General features: G+C 41.0%; 1 protein-coding gene and 1 pseudogene across 1 annotated transcript in view; both read right to left on the reverse strand.

The window, feature by feature from the left end:
- VWA3B (von Willebrand factor A domain containing 3B) overlaps window positions 1-13683 on the reverse strand; it is a 134856-nt gene extending 121173 nt beyond the window's left edge. Inside the window, exons 1-2 of the mRNA XM_036302281.1 lie at window positions 13427-13683; window positions 8122-8349 (exon numbers count right to left, since the gene is read on the reverse strand). Coding sequence (XP_036158174.1) covers window positions 8122-8317 — 196 coding nt within the window. The 5' untranslated portion in view covers window positions 8318-8349; window positions 13427-13683. The remainder of the gene's footprint in view (window positions 1-8121; window positions 8350-13426) is intronic.
- A 1381-nt stretch (window positions 13684-15064) lies between these two features.
- LOC118652440 lies at window positions 15065-15888 on the reverse strand (annotated as a pseudogene).
- Between the last annotated feature and the right edge of the window lie 1119 nt (window positions 15889-17007).

Consider the following 17007-nt stretch of genomic DNA (forward strand, 5'->3'; position numbering starts at 1 on the left):
GGTGAATGGTATAGTATGTGAATTACATCTCAATAAAACTGTTATTTTAAAAAGTAGAAATGAGAATCTAAGTATTTTCTACTGAGACAGACATCAAAAAGATTTTTTTTAATGTAAAACAATGCCACCCTTACTAAAATTTTTGTTTTAGAAAATATACTTATTTTTCTTAAAAATGTTATGTTGGGTTTGTTACTTTTAAATTAATTAATAAATATTTTTTTAACTTTTTAGTCTTAACTTCCAATATGGTAATTATCAATAGATATAAAATATTCAAATTCTTAGATTAAAAAGGGTATAATATGAAAGTATATAAAGGAAATGTAATGAATTGAATAAAGAAATATCATTAAAAACATTTACATACTAGCAGTAGGTAATCTATTCTAATGAAAATGGCTTTCTCATGGAAATCACAGAGGCCAGAAGGAAGTGGCACAATGTTTTTTAAGTGCTAAAAGAATAGAACTGTCTACCCTAAATCTTACCCATGGAGAGATTATTCTTCAGGAATGATGGAGAAGTAAAGACATTGTCAGACAAGAAACTAAAAAGATTTGTTACTAACAGAGCTGCTTTTAAAAAGATAATAAAGGAAATTCTATAAACAGGGAAGGAAATAATAAAAAAAGGAACTCGAAACATCAGAAAGAACATAGTAAGCATAAATATGGATAAATACAGTAGCCCTTCTCAAGTTTTCTAAATTGTTTGGTTGTTGAATCAAAAATTAGAGCAGAGTCTAATGTTATTCTCAGAGTATGAAAAGAAAATAATAAATTATATTATAAATGGGGAGAGTAAAGATACATAAAGGGAAATATAGTTTCCACTCTTCAATCAAACTGGTAAAATGTTGATACCAGTAGATTTGGATAATTTATGTATTTATAAGGTAATAGCAAGCACAATGACTAAAAATGCTGTAGGAAGAGCTATACTTTAAATATACTATAAATAAATAAACACAGGAAATTCTAAAAAATGTTTAAGTAAGCCAAAGGTAGGAAAAAGAAAATAAATGGAAAACATAAAACAAAAAAATAAATAGTAGACAAACCTAACATAGCAAAAATTACATTCAATGTAAACTGTCTAAATACAACAATTAAAAGAGACTGGCAAAGAGGATTTTTAAAATGACCCAACAATAGGCTATCTTTAAGAAACTTGCTTCAAATATGATATATGTAAATAGTAAAATATAAATCATATAAGTATTAATAAAAAGAAAGCCGTATTGGCTATATTAATATCAGAAAAGTAAACTATAGAGCAAAAAATATTACTAGAGACAGAACAAGACATTATATAATCATCAAAGTGTCAAGCCACTAGGAAGACATAGCAATCCTAAGTATATATACTCCAAACAACCAACTGTAAAATATGGGAAGCAAAAACTGTTGAAACTGAGGAGAAATAGACAAATTCACAACAGTTGGATATTTCAATTGATAGAACAACTAAACAGAAAATCAACAAGAATACTCAACACCACCATCAATAAGCAGGATCTAATCAACATATGTAGAAAACTATACAACAGCAGAAGAATATATTTTACTAGAAGCCGGTGCATGAAAATTCATGCACTGGAGGGGCGTCCCTCAGCCCAGCCTGCCCCCTCTCAGAGTCCAAGAGCCCTCAGGGGACAACCCAGTGATCAGGGGAAAGCGACACCCCATCACACCTCTGCTGCTGCCACTTCCAGCAGCGCAAGCCTTGGCCGGCCCTGGTTACCTGAGTCTCGGGTGGCCCTGGGCGGCTGTGGGGCTGAGGGGACTGGGGGTCTCTGGAGGCGGGCCCGGCCTTGCCACACGCCTGCCACCCCGGTGGGGCTGAGGGTACTGAGCACCGCCATCTTGTGCTGTGGGCACTGCCATCTTTGAGGGTGGGACAGTCAATTAGCATATTACCTCCTTATTGGCTGTGGACACCACCATCTTTTGCGATGGCATGAGGGTCAATTAGCATATTCCCTCTTTATTAGATAGGATTTTCAAGTACCTACAAAATATATACCAGGACAAATCATACCCATGGCTATAAAACAAAGTTCAAAAAATTTAAAATAACTAAAACCAAACACTTATGTGCTCTGCCCACAATGGAAATAAACTAGAAATCAAGAAGGTAACAGGAAACTCTCCAAGCTTTTGGAAATTAAATAACATGTTTTAAAAAATCCATGGGTCAAAGAGGAAGTCTCAGCAGAAGTAAAAATACTTTAAACTGAATAAAAATGATAATACAACAGATACAAATTTGAGGGGTACAACTCAAACATGCCAGAAGGAAAATTTATAGCACTAAATGCTGACATAAAATGAGATGAAAAGTCTCAGATCAATAATCTAAGCTCCCACCTACAAAAAGAAGAGCAAAATAAATCCAAAGAAAGCAGAAGGAAATAATCAAGGTCAAGGCAGAAATCAATGAAACTGAACATAAAAATAAGAGAGAAAAATCAAACAAAAAGCTGGTATTTTAATACAATCAAAAAAATTGGCAAACCTCTAGCAGAATGGACAAAGATACATGCCCTGGCTGGTTTGGCTCAGTGGATAGAAGCAGATAGAGTATCGGCCAGAGGACTGAAGGTTCCTGGGTTTGATTCTGGTCAAGGGCACATATCTCAGTTGCAGGCTCAATCCCCCATGGCCCTGGTCAGAGAGCGTGCGGGAGGCAACCAATCTATGTGTCTCTCTCTGTGTCTCTCCCCTTCCCTTCCACTCTCTCTAAAAATCAGGGGGGGAATATCCTCAGACAAGGATTAATAAGAGAGAGGAGAGAGAAAGAGAGAGAGAGAGAACATGAATTACTGATATCAGGTATGAAACAGGGAATACTAGTATCACTAATGACCCTGCAAACATGAAAAGAATAATGCAATACCACAAACAACTTGACACACATATTAAACAACTTAGATGAAATGAATCAATGCCTCAAAACAAAAACTACTATAACTCACTCAATATGAAATACATCATATGAATAGTCCCATATCTATTAAGGAAATGAACTTGTAATTCAAAACTTCTCCAGAAGAAATCTCCAGGCTTGAGTAGGTTCTCTCAAGAATTCTACTGAGCATATAAAGAAGAATTAACATTCTACACAATATTTTCCAGAAAATAAAAGACACAGAAACACTTCCCAATCCACTCTATGAAGCCAGTATCACCCTGATACCAAAACCATACAAAGGCGGTATAAAAGAGAAAACTCAAGACCAATATCTGCCATGAATACAGAAACAAAAACCCTTAACACAATACCAGCAAACAGAATTCAGCAATATAAACAACTAGAGGCCCGGTGCACAAAATTTGTGCACTCAGGGGAGGGGGGTCCCTCAGCCTGGCCTGCGCCCTCTTGCAGTCCAGGAGCCCTTGGGGGATGTCCAACTGATGGCTTAGGCCTGCTCCATGCGAGGCATGGGACTAAGCCAGCAGTGGGACATCCTAGTGCAGCCGCGCAGGCGGGAGAAGCTCCCTCCATCACTGCTGTGCTCGCCAGCCATGAGCCTGGCTTCTGGCACACTGACCACCAGGGGGCAGATCCTGTGTCAAGCGTCTGCCCCCTGGTGGTCAGTGCGCATCATAGTGACCGGTAGTTCAGCCGTTCAGTTGATTTGCATATTAGGCTTTTATTATATAGGAGTATACAACATGACCAAATGGTGTTTATTCTAAGATACAAGGCTGATTCAATATTCAAAAACCAGTCAATATAACCAACCATATTAACATCCTAGGGGAGAAAAATCGAAAGATCCTTTCAAATTTCAACAAGTATTCATGATAAAAACTCTCAGAAAACTAGGAATATAGGGGACCTTCCTCAACTTTATTTTTTTTAAACCTACTGCTAACAAATAGCTGATGGTGAAAGACTAAAAGCTTTCCCCTAAGATTTGAAGTGAGGTAAGGATATCCACCTTCACTACTGTTATTCAACACAGTTCTAGAAGCTTTAGCCAGCACGAGGCAAGAGAAAAAAATGCAAGACATAGATATCGGAAATGAAGAATGAAAACTTTCCCTATGTGGAGATAACATCATGGTCTACCTAGAAATATGAAGGAGTTAACAACAGCAGGAAAAAACAAACAAACAAACAAACAAACAACAAAAAAAAACCCTCTTAAAATTAATAAGTTAGGTAAGCTCACAGGATAGAAGAGCAACATACAAAAATATCAAGCATATTTCTGTATATACTAGCAATGAGCATATGGAAATAAAAATTTTAAATACAGTATCACACTTACAATTGCTCAGAAAATGAAATATTTAGTACAAATCTAATAAAACATGTGTAGGACATATACCAAAAATACAAAACACCTGAATGAAGGAAATCAAAAGGCATACATGAATGGAAAGATATTCAGGTCTAAGATGTCAATTCTCCTTGAATTAAAATAAAGCTTTAATCCAATTCCTATCAAAATCCCAGCAATATTTTTGTAGACATAGACATGGTTATCTAAAAGAAAAGATAACGGAACTAGAGTAGCTAAAACAATTTTGAAAAAGAATAAAGTAGAAGGAATCAGTCTATCCAATTTCAAGACATTCTATATAATAATAATGTAGTTATAGTAATTAAGACTATGGTAATAGTGGAGAGATAGACACACAGATGCATAGAACAAAACAGAAAACCCAGAAATAGCCCCATACAAGTACAACCAACAAATTGTTAACAAAAATGCAAAAGCAATTCAAAAGAGGAAGAATAGTCTTTTTAAAAAATGATCCTGGAGCAACTGGATATCCATGGTCAAAATAATGAATCTTAAACAGAAATGAACTCAAATTGGCCATGAGCTAAATGTAAGATGTGAACTAAAAAACTTTAGGCGGGAAAGTAGGAGAAATTCTTTGAGACTCAACGAGATCCAAACAAGATATTAGTCAACAAATGGGACTTCATCAAAATTAAAAACTTTTGCTCTGGCCGAAACCGGTTTGGCTCAGTGGATAGAGCGTCGGCCTGCAGACTGAAAGGTCCCAGGTTCGATTCCGGTCAAGGGCATGTACCTGGGTTGCGGGCACATCCCCAGTGGGAGATGTGCAGGAGGCAGCTGATCGATGTTTCTCTCTCATCGATGTTTCTAACTTTCTATCTCTCTCCCCTCCTCTCTGTGAAAAATCAATAAAATATAAAAAAAAAAAAAACTTTTGCTCTGAGAAACAGAAGTTCTGGATAAAGACAAAGCTAAAGACTAAGAGAATATATCTACAGACCACATATGTGACAAAGGATTCATTTCTAGAATATATAATATATAATAGACTCTCAAAACTCAACATTTAAAAAAATCTAATTAGAAAATGATGAAAAGACATAAACATTTATTTTACCAAAGATGATAAAGAGCAAATCAGCACATGAAAAGATGTTCAACTAAACTAGGCACTGGGGCATTACAGATTAAAGCCACAACGAAATATTACTACACAACTATTGGAATAGCTAAAATTTTTAGATGCTGACACACTAAATGCTGTTATAAAGAGGAAAAGCTATCTTTCATAATTACTAATTATGTAGTATAGCCATTCTGAAAAATAGTTTGGCAGTTTCTTAACAAAACATTAAAACATATACTTAACGTACCACCTCACAATTGCATTCCTGGGCATTTATCTCAGAGAAATGAAAGCTTATGTTCTATACAAAAACCTGTAAACAACTGTTCATAGCTTTATTTGTAATAGTCCCAAACTGGAAACTACTCAATGTCTTTTAATGGGTGAGTGGTGAACTGATGGTACATCCATACCATAGAACACTACTCTGCATAAAAAGAAACAAACTATCACCCTGGCCAGTGTGGCTCACGTGGCTGAGTGTCAAAAGGTCCCTGGTTCGATTCAAGGTCAGGGCACATTCCCCGATTGCAGGTTCAGTCCCTGGTAGGGATGCCTGGTGAGGCAGCCAATCAGTGTTTCTCTCTCACACCTATGTTTCTCTCTCCCTCTCCTTCTTCCTGGTGGCCACCAGGAGTTAAGGATGCTGGGAGACAGAGGTCTGTATGATGATCAAGGGGTAGCACTGGAAGAGCTTCAGTCAGTCACCCAAACCACTGAAAGTACAGACATAACCACTGAAAGCATAGTGCAGAAAGGTATACCTAAGCCCATTGAAATTTAAATGGAATTAAATGAAATACTAAAAAATATTCAGTTTCCCCAAAAGAAGGCAGGAAAGGAGAAACAAAGGGTAAAAAAGATGGGACAAATAGAAAACAAAAAGTAAAGTGGGAAACCTAAATTTATATCCATTATTACATTAAAGTAAACAAAACAAAACAAACACTATAATTACAAGATAGAGATCATGAGACCGGGTTAAGGAGGCACAGAGAGAGACTACAGGTAGTTTGAGAGTAAAAGACTATAAAGATGCATGCCATGTGAAAGCTAAGCATGACAAAGCTGTGGTAATTATATTAACATCAAACAAAGTAAATGTCATCACAAAGATATGACAATCCCAATGTATATGCATTTAGAGCTTCCAACTAAACTGACACAACTAAAAGGAGAAATGGACACATATACTAGACCAAAAAAAAAATCGCTAAAGATACAGAATACTTCTATCATACTATCAACAATCTTGGCTCAATTAACATTTACAAATATTATGTAGAAACTGCATAATACACATTCTTTCCAAGTGTGTATGGAATATTCATCAAGACATATGAGGGGCCATAAAACAAATCTCAGTAAATTTCCAAAGACTAAAATCTTATGTTCTCTAACTCAACAGAATTAAATTAGAAATCCAACAAAAACAAGGTATCTTTCAAAGTCCTAAACCACTTGGAAATCAAACAATACATTTCTTTTTTAAAACTGAATCAAAGAAAAAAGTCACAAGAAAAAAAAGAAAATATGTTTAACTCACTCATAATAAAAGCACTACCCATCAAGATCAGTGGGATTCAACTAACGCAGTGCTTGAGGAAATACTTATAGCTCCCAATGACTACATCAGAAGAGGAAAAAAGGCTTACAGTTAATTATCTAAGTTTCTACCTTAAGTTAAACTCAAAGTAAGTAGAAGAAAATAAATAACAAAGATCAAAGCCGATACAAATGAAATAGAAAACAAAAAGTAGAAAAAAATCAACAAAGGCCATATTTGGTCCTTTGAAAAGAGTTGTGATATACCACTAACAAAACCTGTCCTGAAAAAGTGAGAGAAACACAAATTATCAATATCAATGGTGAAAGAGGTGACATCTCTACAGACTCCACAGGCATTAAAAAAATGTTAAGGGAATATTATGAACAGTGTTTTGCCAGTATATTTTTTTAAAACACACTGATAAAATGAACAAACTCCTTGAAAAACACACCTTCCCAAATGACCATGATGAAACAGAAAAATAAGAATAGCTCTATGTCTACTACAGAAATTGAACTTCTTATCAAACTTTTCCTACAAACAAAACTCTAGGCTCAGATAAGTTTCACTGCTGAGTTCTATCAAACAGTTAAAGAAGAAATAGTGCCAATCATATATATATATATATATATATATATATATATATATATATATATATATATATACACACACACACACACACAAACAACATCAGAACATAGAGGAGTAAATATTTCCAAATAATTTTATAAGGTTAGTATAATCCACTACCCTCACACATTGCCATACTCACTGCTGGAGGGCAGCACTCGTGGGAGTTAATAACCAACATTCAAGCCAATGCATTTAGAAAAAAAATTAGACTACAATGCAAGGAAGGCCACCACAGGAAAACAGCACCCTCTCCCTGAAACTACACATCACTACTGACCTCCCTCCAAAAGGGGTTAAATACACATCCCAGGGGATAAATACAAAAAATTTGTATTTCACCTTTCAAAGAAGAAAGAAGGAAATTAAGCATTACCAATGTTTAGTATGCAGATTAACAAATGTACATCTATATAATACTCATATATTGGGGGTGCCAACGTTTTTTTACCCGCAAGGAAGTGAGATCAAAACAAGCTCAGAGACCCGTGGTTCTTCAGGCAGCGAGCTAAACTGGGTTTTCCAGCCAGCATCGCTCTGTGAGTACTCTACCTTCACAGTGTGGAAATCCAATTTGTGACAAAATCTGTTTCAAGTTCAATTTGTTGCTCTTTAGCCCATGCAGTTGGAGCCATTCCTTGGATGAGATGAGACTCTGCTTGGCCACGTCTGTGTTGGTGTTGCTCTGTCCCGCTTGCCTCCGAAGCTGCTGCTCAGCGATGGTAGAAGATGAGCTTGATATCTCCATCTCTGTGTTAGGATCTAAGTCACAGGGGCCTCCTGTAAAGGCAATTGTCAAACTCAGACTTCCTGAAAACTTGGAAACAATATAATATCAACAGAGGATTGGTTTGAAATAAATTACAGTACATCCATGAAGTGGAATTCTATCTACCAGTTAAAAATTACAATACAGCCCTGGCCGGTGTGGCTCAGTTGATGGGGCACTGATTCCTCATTAGGGCACATGCCCAGGTTTCAGGCTCGGTCCCCAGAGGGGGCATACAGGAAGCAGCCGATTGATGTTATGCTCTCACGTGGATGCTTCTCTCTTCTCCCTTCCCCTCTCTCTAAAAATCAATAAACTATTCTTAGAAAAAACAAACACAGAAAACACTGTGTTAGTGCTTCTCCAACCTTTAAACAAATTATCATACAGATGTATATTTGTTGGAAAAGAAGATATCTACATATACTGCTAAAAGATATCCATAAAATTCAACATCCATAGGTAGGTACTCATACACACACATAGAAAAACATTTAGAAAGATATATGCTAAGAGGCTTATAGTAGTTTTCTGTGTGGTGAGAGTGTTTGGGGCTTTTGCCTTTTCTTCGTTGCTTGAATTTTTGCATTATTTAAAGGTTTCTAAAACAACACTTCTTTTTATAATCAGAAAAATACAAAGGTCTTCCATTTTGGAAAATAAATAATAATCACTCCTGAACCTTCATTACACATCAGTATTCCAATTATAATCATATGCATCCAAAGAAGGTAAAGAGGATGAACCCGAGAGGAAGCACAGTTCTGCATGTGGAGTGGCCACCTGCGAGCTAGTGAGAGAGTGGGAACCAGACCGAGGCTCAGCGCAGCCAGAACACACGGCCTCACCTTCCGAATGTTCTCTTCTCTAAAACTGTAAAGTTGGATTGACACATTCTGGCTCACATGGCCAGCTGTTCTGGGACCAACTGGACTCAAGGCAATATTCAACATATTAAACTTATCTAGACCGGCCTAAATATAGCCAATGTGCACAGGAGGAAAGGAGTCTCCAAACCGTAATGCAATCTTAACCCACTCACCACAACTTCAGGAAGGGCCTGACAACTGGGGAAAGAGTCGAAAGCTCTACTTACTTCTGCAGTCGGGGTGTGCAATGCATATAAATGAGTCCCCTGGACTAGAATACTTTTTAACATGGAAATAGTCCTTTATCCCATCTTTAAAACTGTATTTCCTAAAAGTCTCCCTTGAATTTCAAACACAGAAATCAGTTGGACCTTAGCTAGGGAGATTTTTTTGAAAAGAAGTTATAAGTGTCATTATTAGCAAACAATTTTATGTGTATTCTGGGTAGTATATATTTAATCCTTGTAATAACCTTATGAGGTAGGTAGCCCTATTATTCCCATTTTACAGATGAGGAAACCAAGACTGAAAGAGCTTAACTAAGGTCTTCATCGTCTCACAGCAGGTGATTCCAAACACATCAGTTGCCTTTAGGGTCTAGAACACAAAATGTTCTGTGCCTTTATTATAATAATGATAAAAAACAACTGCAGCAACTCCCATTTGCTGGCCAGGCCCTGAGATGAGCTTTTTATATGTGCTGTGTCATAAATTCCTCACAACCATATTTGTCCGATACTGTTAACACCCAGTTTACATTTGAGGAATCAGAAGCTTCGAGAATTTAAAGAAGTTGTTCACGACCCACAGCCAGTAAGTGGCAGGAGCAGGAGTCAAAGCCATTTCTTAACCATCTGCTATGGCACAAGCCTACCAACACAGTGATTCCAGGAGGACTGCTTTCTCCTAGGGCTTTGGGGTCCTCACTAAAGAGAGAGCAATAACCTTTATTTTCAGAGCTCAGGATCAACAGGCTTCCTGATTTGTCATTTTCAAGTTTTTAAAGATAATGATTTCTATTTTAAGGTTTATGCAAATTTGTACTGTCCAGATATGTTGAATTCCAAAGGTACACAAACTCATGTTATTGGTGAAGATATTGCCTTCTTCCTAAGGGGGCTCAATTTGATGAGAATATCACAAAAGTATTTGGACAGCATCACAGAGGAGTGGGAAAACTGAGAATGAAAATGCTGTATAGGTCCATGTCATCACAGTAGGTGACTTCCCTTCTCCACCGTGGTGGCACCACCCATGGTCCCTAACTCCCAGCCATACAGTACTTCTGCGTGGATAAGCACTTGACATACTGGAAAGAGCTATGTACAAACACATTACTTAAAATCATTGTCCCTTGGTAACTGTGCTTTGTTTCGTATACCCACTTTTACTGCAAGCATCTTTTTACCCTCACACCCCAGTCATATTGAGCTATGACGTTTTGTTTCCTCCTCCTTCCACTCTAGAACCACAGAACATGAAAACAACAAAAGCACAGACTATATGCTTCAACTTTCTTTTGGGGATCTGTCCAACAAAGACTGATATTTACATTTGGCCAATGGTTCTTACAGAACAAAAGGAGGCTCAGAATAAAGATTTTTTATTACTTATTTCATCATTTCCAATTCACCTTTCTCTTCCCGGAAACATACTCACCCACCTCCTATATTCTTACTAGAGGGAGCTACACGCCCTAGAGCAGCGGTTCTCAACCTGGGGGTCGCGACCCCTTTGGCGGTCGAACGACCCTTTCACAGGGGTCGCCTAAGACCATCCTGCATATCAGATATTTACATGACGATTCATAACAGTAGCAACATTACAGTTATGAAGTAGCAACGAAAATAATTTTATGGTTGGGTCACAACATGAGGAAGTGTATTTAAAGGGCCAGAAGGTTGAGAACCATGCCCTAGAGTAAAAAGGGAACACAGGTACATAAACTATCCTAAGACTCCCAAACTGAATTTTGGAAATTTAAAAGAGGCTTCTGAGCCAAGGGGGTATGTTCTTGATTCCAAACAAAAGGCAACTGAACCCTTTAAGGTGTGTGCCCCAGCCCCTTTTGCACTCACATGACTTAAGAAATATGAAATTAAAAAAAAATAAAAATCTGGTTAGTCCTATTGGATCAGAGAACCTGTAGGAATCATTGACCCGGATCTCGCCTCGGGGTTTTTCAGCCTGAGAATGCCCACATTGTGGGAAGTGAAACCAACTGGAAAATGGAGCTTATCCAGAGAAAACAGAAAGGAGAGAAAGGGCCTCTCCAACGGAAGGGATCCTTCTACTCAGATGGGATGAGAGCTGCTGTGTCAGGGCAAGGACGCCGAAGACCTGCAAGCAGCCCTCCTGCACGCGCCCGCCCGCTTCCCCACCGCCCGGGCGGGCTCCTGTGGTTCTCCCCAGGAGAGCCCCGGCCTTTGCTTGCACACTTCACCAAGGTGGCCCTGAACACTTGAGATTTGTCCTCTCTAGACTGCAAGAGGGTTCCATGACTACAGGGACAACTATCCGAATGTCCTCAGCACAGCACCTCATACACAGCACCCCATACACTCTGCATGGGTGTTAAAAGTTTAATTAACTTGATCACTCAGAATTGCTGAGAATCCTGATTTCTTTTTCAAACAAGGCAAAGATTGGCATTTCTAACAAGGGTAAGATCAGGAAATTGATATCTGTTTAAACAGAGATATTATTTTCTGGATATTACTATGTTGTTGTTGTTATTATTACTAGTATTATTCAGGATTTCTTCATCTGAGGTTATTACAAATTGGGGAAAGAGGAACCCAGGAGTAAGAAATAACACATTCCAGTTGAGCGCTGCCCTAAGTGCTATCCCAAGGGCCAAAGCTTGGGGAAACAAGAAGGGATTTCCTATATAGAAAGAAGTGGGGAGGCGGGGGAGAGAAGGAGGAGGAGGAGGAGGAGGAGGAGGAGGAGGAGGAGGAGGAGGGGGAGGAGGAGGGGGAGGAGGAGGAGGAGGAGGAGGAGGAGGAGGAGGAGGAGGAGGGAGGGAGGGAGGAGGGAGGAGGAGCAGCAGGAGGAGGAGGTCAAAGTCTGATGAAAGCAGGGAGGGAAGGCAGAATTGGGGTAAAAATAGAAAGATTAATCTGTCACAAGTCCAAAGGCTCCAACCAAGGGAACTAGGTCTGGGCCTCATGTACGCCGGTGCTGCCGGGGTCTGCCATGCTGGGCAGCAGAGAGGTGGCCACGGCTGCTGAGGGGAGCACCTGCAGACGTCCTCACGGCTTCTGACAGTAGGCCTGATGGTAAGAGGCTGAGGCCCAACGCACAACTTCGAGTCTGTTAATTCTATTAACATGTCCTATACTTCTGCTTTATTATCAACACCCAAAACTTCCTGTATCCTTGTTAGCTTCTGAAAAAGAAGTCTGGGCTAAGTGGATATATCTTGTGATTGATGTGAGTTTTGAATTTTGATTGTTCCAAAAATAAAGCAAGTTGGGATGAGGCCCCGTGAGTGCCCTGCTGTAACACCCTACCCCCACCCCCACCCATTCTCTGCCCTTGAGGGGCAGGGCTAGGCCGAGGCAGGGAGACTGACATGGGCTGTCCCGCGGCTGAGAAAATAGGGCCAAGAAAAGAAAATCTGAGGATAATTGGGGTGCTTTAGGAGGAAGGTCATTGCTGGGGAAAAACGAAACAAAAACAAGATTAAAGGAAAACTACCAAGTGGAAACTAAATATCAGCTTTATGCCCATATAATAGGAGCCAAAGAATGGGGCTCATCTTGGCGGTGTGATTGTGGAAACCGTGCAGGTGCGGAGGCGCGGAGGGAGCCGGCCGTTCCAGGACGGAGAGCAGGAGAAAGTCAATGCAAACACATGGCCCGGGTTTAGGCTACTCCTGTTCTGATAAATAAGTTCCGGTTCTCGCATTACCTCCAAAGCCCAGATTGCCTTCGCCTTCCTACTTGGCCCCTAAACAGCGTGGAGCTCGGGGCTGGCGGCCCCTGCGGCTGCGGGCCAGGCGGAGGGAAGGGCTGTGGGGTGGGCGGGCGGCGACCAGCTTTCCCGCCCAGACCCAGGTACCAAACCGGTAAGTGAGGAGGCGGGCGAGTCGCCGAGCCTCTCCGGGCCGGTTTCGGCATCGGTAAGTCGGGACAGTCCAGCTCGGACTGAATTCCCGAGGCTTCCCGGAGCCCCGCGGAGGGTCTGACGTGGAGGGACCGCGTCCTACACTTACTAGGCTTCGGTCAGGTGACTGGCAGGCGGTTCCGGTTCGGCAGCCACCCTCCCATCCTCCCGCGGGCCTCAGACCCGAGAAGGCGGGAGAGGGACGCCTCCCTCTAGGTGACAAGCGGCGCCTCCCGCGCGCGAAGCGTCCATGCTCCTCGCTCAGGACCCCAGTTGTTCGATGTCCCTTGTGACCGAGTAGCCGCGTGGCCAGAGGATGACCACGGCGTGGCGGTTGCTAGGACAGCGCCAATCACCGCGCGGCTCCCGGACTGGGGGCGGGGCCAAGAGCCGGGGCTCGTGGGCGGGGCCGTCAGAGGCGGGGCTTCCAGGTGGGTTCGGGCGGGGCTGTGAGGGGCGGGGCCAGGAGCCGGGCGGGGGGCGGGGCTTCCAGGTGGGTTCGGGCAGGGTCATGAGGGAGGCATGGAGCAAGGTTCCCACGCCAGCGGACTGGGAGAATGGGACTGTCCTCTGCGTTTGCTGTCACCGGGGAAGTCAACAACGGTAGCGAACATTAATAAATAATATCAACAAACGAATACACAGACCAGGCAGGGTAAGGGACCTGGCGAGAGCAGCCGTGGGGGAAGGCGGGAAATAAGCCCGTCAGAGAAACTAAAAGGCCATATGATCTCATATATGTGGAATCTAATGAACAAAATAAACTGAGGAGGAAAATAGAAACACAGGCTTGGATACGTGGGACAGAGTGATAGATGTCAGGGCGCGGGGACTGGATGAAAGAAGGCGCAGAGATTAGCCAAAGAGCATATATGCCTAACTCATACACACAGACAGCAGTGTGATGGTGGCCAGAGGGAAGGGGAGGCGGGGCTGGGCGGGGGTGGGTAGGAGGGGATGGGGACATCTGTAATAGTGTCAACAATAAAAATAAATTTTAAAAAATAAAGGCGGGGAGGCCAGCACATTGTAGGAAACATTGCCATTAACTTCTGTGCTCACTTTTCAGCGTGCAGAGGACTTACTTTTTAATTTTCATGTCAATGCTGTAAAGAGAGATTTTCTTCGTTTTACAGTTGAGGAAAGAAGCCTAGAGAGCTGGGGCCCCTGTGGGTTACTCTGCCTGCAGGAGGTGGAGCTGGGACAGGGGCACCTCGAGCTGCAGTTTTGCAGACTTGCAATTTTGGAGGCAGAGGCTGCAGTTACCAAAAGCACTCTTATCTATTGGATATGAGAATTCCTATGGGCATTACTTTCTTCATTCAGCTTTATATATAATCATTTCAGTTTTTCCTTATCAAATAAGCAACGAGCTTATAATATATGCCTGTGATTTTTCAGTCACTCAGAAACAAAACTGTACTTAAGAAAAGCTTCTTTAGAAAAAGATCCCACAGGCAAGTATTGTTTTTAGTATATTGGGATATTAAGCTGTAGTTTACATTTTTAAAACTCAAGAAGTTTAAAATAACCCTATTATTTCTAGGGTTTTTTGTTGGTTATTAACTTTTACTACGATTCAGCAGAATTGTGTATATTCATCTTAAACTAGTAAATTAACGAGTGGCAGCTATAATTTACAAAAGAATAAACTGAAGTGAATCTTAAAAAGTTCCATAGTTATCCATGATGAGCGTTTAACACACCTGTCACCAGATAGTTAGAAGATTGTTGTCAGTTCCCTTCATCAGCATATGGAGCAGTATGTTGGAATTTTAGTTTTGATGGCAATAAGATTTCCACTGGGAAGTAGATGTTTCAGATGCTTATTTAGAGAAGGACCAACAGCACTTAATCGTACCAGAGCATTCAATCCTCTGTCCAACACCTCATCGCCAGGATGGACCAGAGCTGCCAGGACTCAGGCAAGGAAGCAAAGGCACAGTTTTTTAAAAAACAAAAAATGTATCTTTACTGTTGAAAGTAACACAGATGTACCCCCCCCCCCCCCACTGACCCATTCTAGCCCACCCTCTCCCCCCACCCAGGTTTTTACTTTATTGTCTGTGTCCATGGTTATGCATATAAGTACTTTGGTTAATCTCTTCGCACCCCCCTAAACCCCCACCTTACCTCGGAGGCACCGCTTTTTCAGGAGCACCTAAAAGTAATTGTCTAAAAGCCTCCTTTGACACAAAGGTATATGGGTGTCTAGTTTCTCTCAGACCCTCAGTTAAAGTAATAAAGAGAGGATCAAATGGAAGATTTTCAGGTCATTGCCACTGTAATCTGTTTTACTGAACCGTGGACCAACCTACAAGGAATACCCCCTTTAAAGAGCTGCAAGTGCAGGAGGAGCTGTGCCTGCTCACCACAGTTTAATTGTTTTAGGAGTAAGTCTATCACTTGGTCGAGGATGAACTTTTCCTGCAGACTCTGGTTGACAATGAGGATTCGCTTCCTTGATCTTTGGTCCTGTGTTTGATTTATGCACTTGATGATGTTCTTTGATCATAATTAGCTGTCACCCTTTCTCAGCTGTGCAGCTCCATGGCACTCCGATTTCTGCATGGCTTCCCCTTCACGCCTCACACCAGCCACTACCCTAGATGGGGCTTTTGACCGGCGCCCACTCCCCCAACAGCCAGGTGTGGGGGGAAATGAAGCTTCATGTGGTCCTCAGATCTGGCGGTGCCTGGGAATTGTTGATTTTTTACTGCAGTAAAAGTTTGAACAAAATTCCTAGAAAGTCATTCTCTCAGTGCCACTTTTTGTCTTTTGAAGTCCTCTTCAAATGGAAGGATGGTTTTAAAAGCGTACAGCAGGTTTCTCCCCTCCCTGGAGAACTTTTCCAACGTCATGATCAGTGCCAGCTCTCATCCCTTGCAGAGCTGCAAGCCTTAGTCTTTAAGATCCCAGTGCCTTTGGGAGAGGAGAGCAGGAGGCGGGAGGGGAGGAGAGGGGGAGGGGAGGGGCAGGGATAAGGGCAGGGAGAGGGGAAGGGGAGGAAGCTGCAACACCAAAACTGGATTTTCAGACATAATGCCCAAGCAGCCTCTCCTCTGAGGTGTCTCACAAATGTCCCCCTTTCACCACACCCCAAGTTAGGGATTCCTGGTGGCACTGAATTGGTGGCGAAGACCTTCAGTTGACACACCTGTATCAAAAAAGTTTAAGAAAGAACACCTTTACATGAGACAAGTTAAAATGAGATATGTGAGCTCTATTATTTTTATTAATGGTTCCTACATTTTCAACTAACTGGTTAACAATTAGCCCTAATATCTTGAATAAAAGAGACTCAGCTATAATAAATTTTGTTTCACTGGACAAAAGAAGTAGTTAAAGAAAAGGTTTGATGTTCCCTAGTTAAAAAAAAACAAAAAAAAAAAACGAAAAAACCTACAGGAATTTATTATATTTTCCAAATGTAAGTAACCTGATAAGTGAGTTAAAGTAGCCATTGGGAGACACTGGATGAAGGATACAAAGAATTTCTCTACTGTTTTTGCTATTTTTTTGAATTTATAATTATTTTTAAATGAAAAGTAAAAGAAAAAAAAATACAGAATGTTAAAGTGCAGCGCCAGGAGAGACCCCCCAGAAGTTTCCACTTTCTCTTTCTGGTAGAACCACAGAAAGTTGTCTGCTAAACACAAGGAGTGAGGGACAAGGGAGGCCTGCTCTGCA

Source organism: Myotis myotis, unplaced genomic scaffold, assembly GCF_014108235.1.
Source record: "Myotis myotis isolate mMyoMyo1 unplaced genomic scaffold, mMyoMyo1.p scaffold_m19_p_30, whole genome shotgun sequence".
Taxonomy (NCBI): Eukaryota; Metazoa; Chordata; class Mammalia; order Chiroptera; family Vespertilionidae; genus Myotis; species Myotis myotis.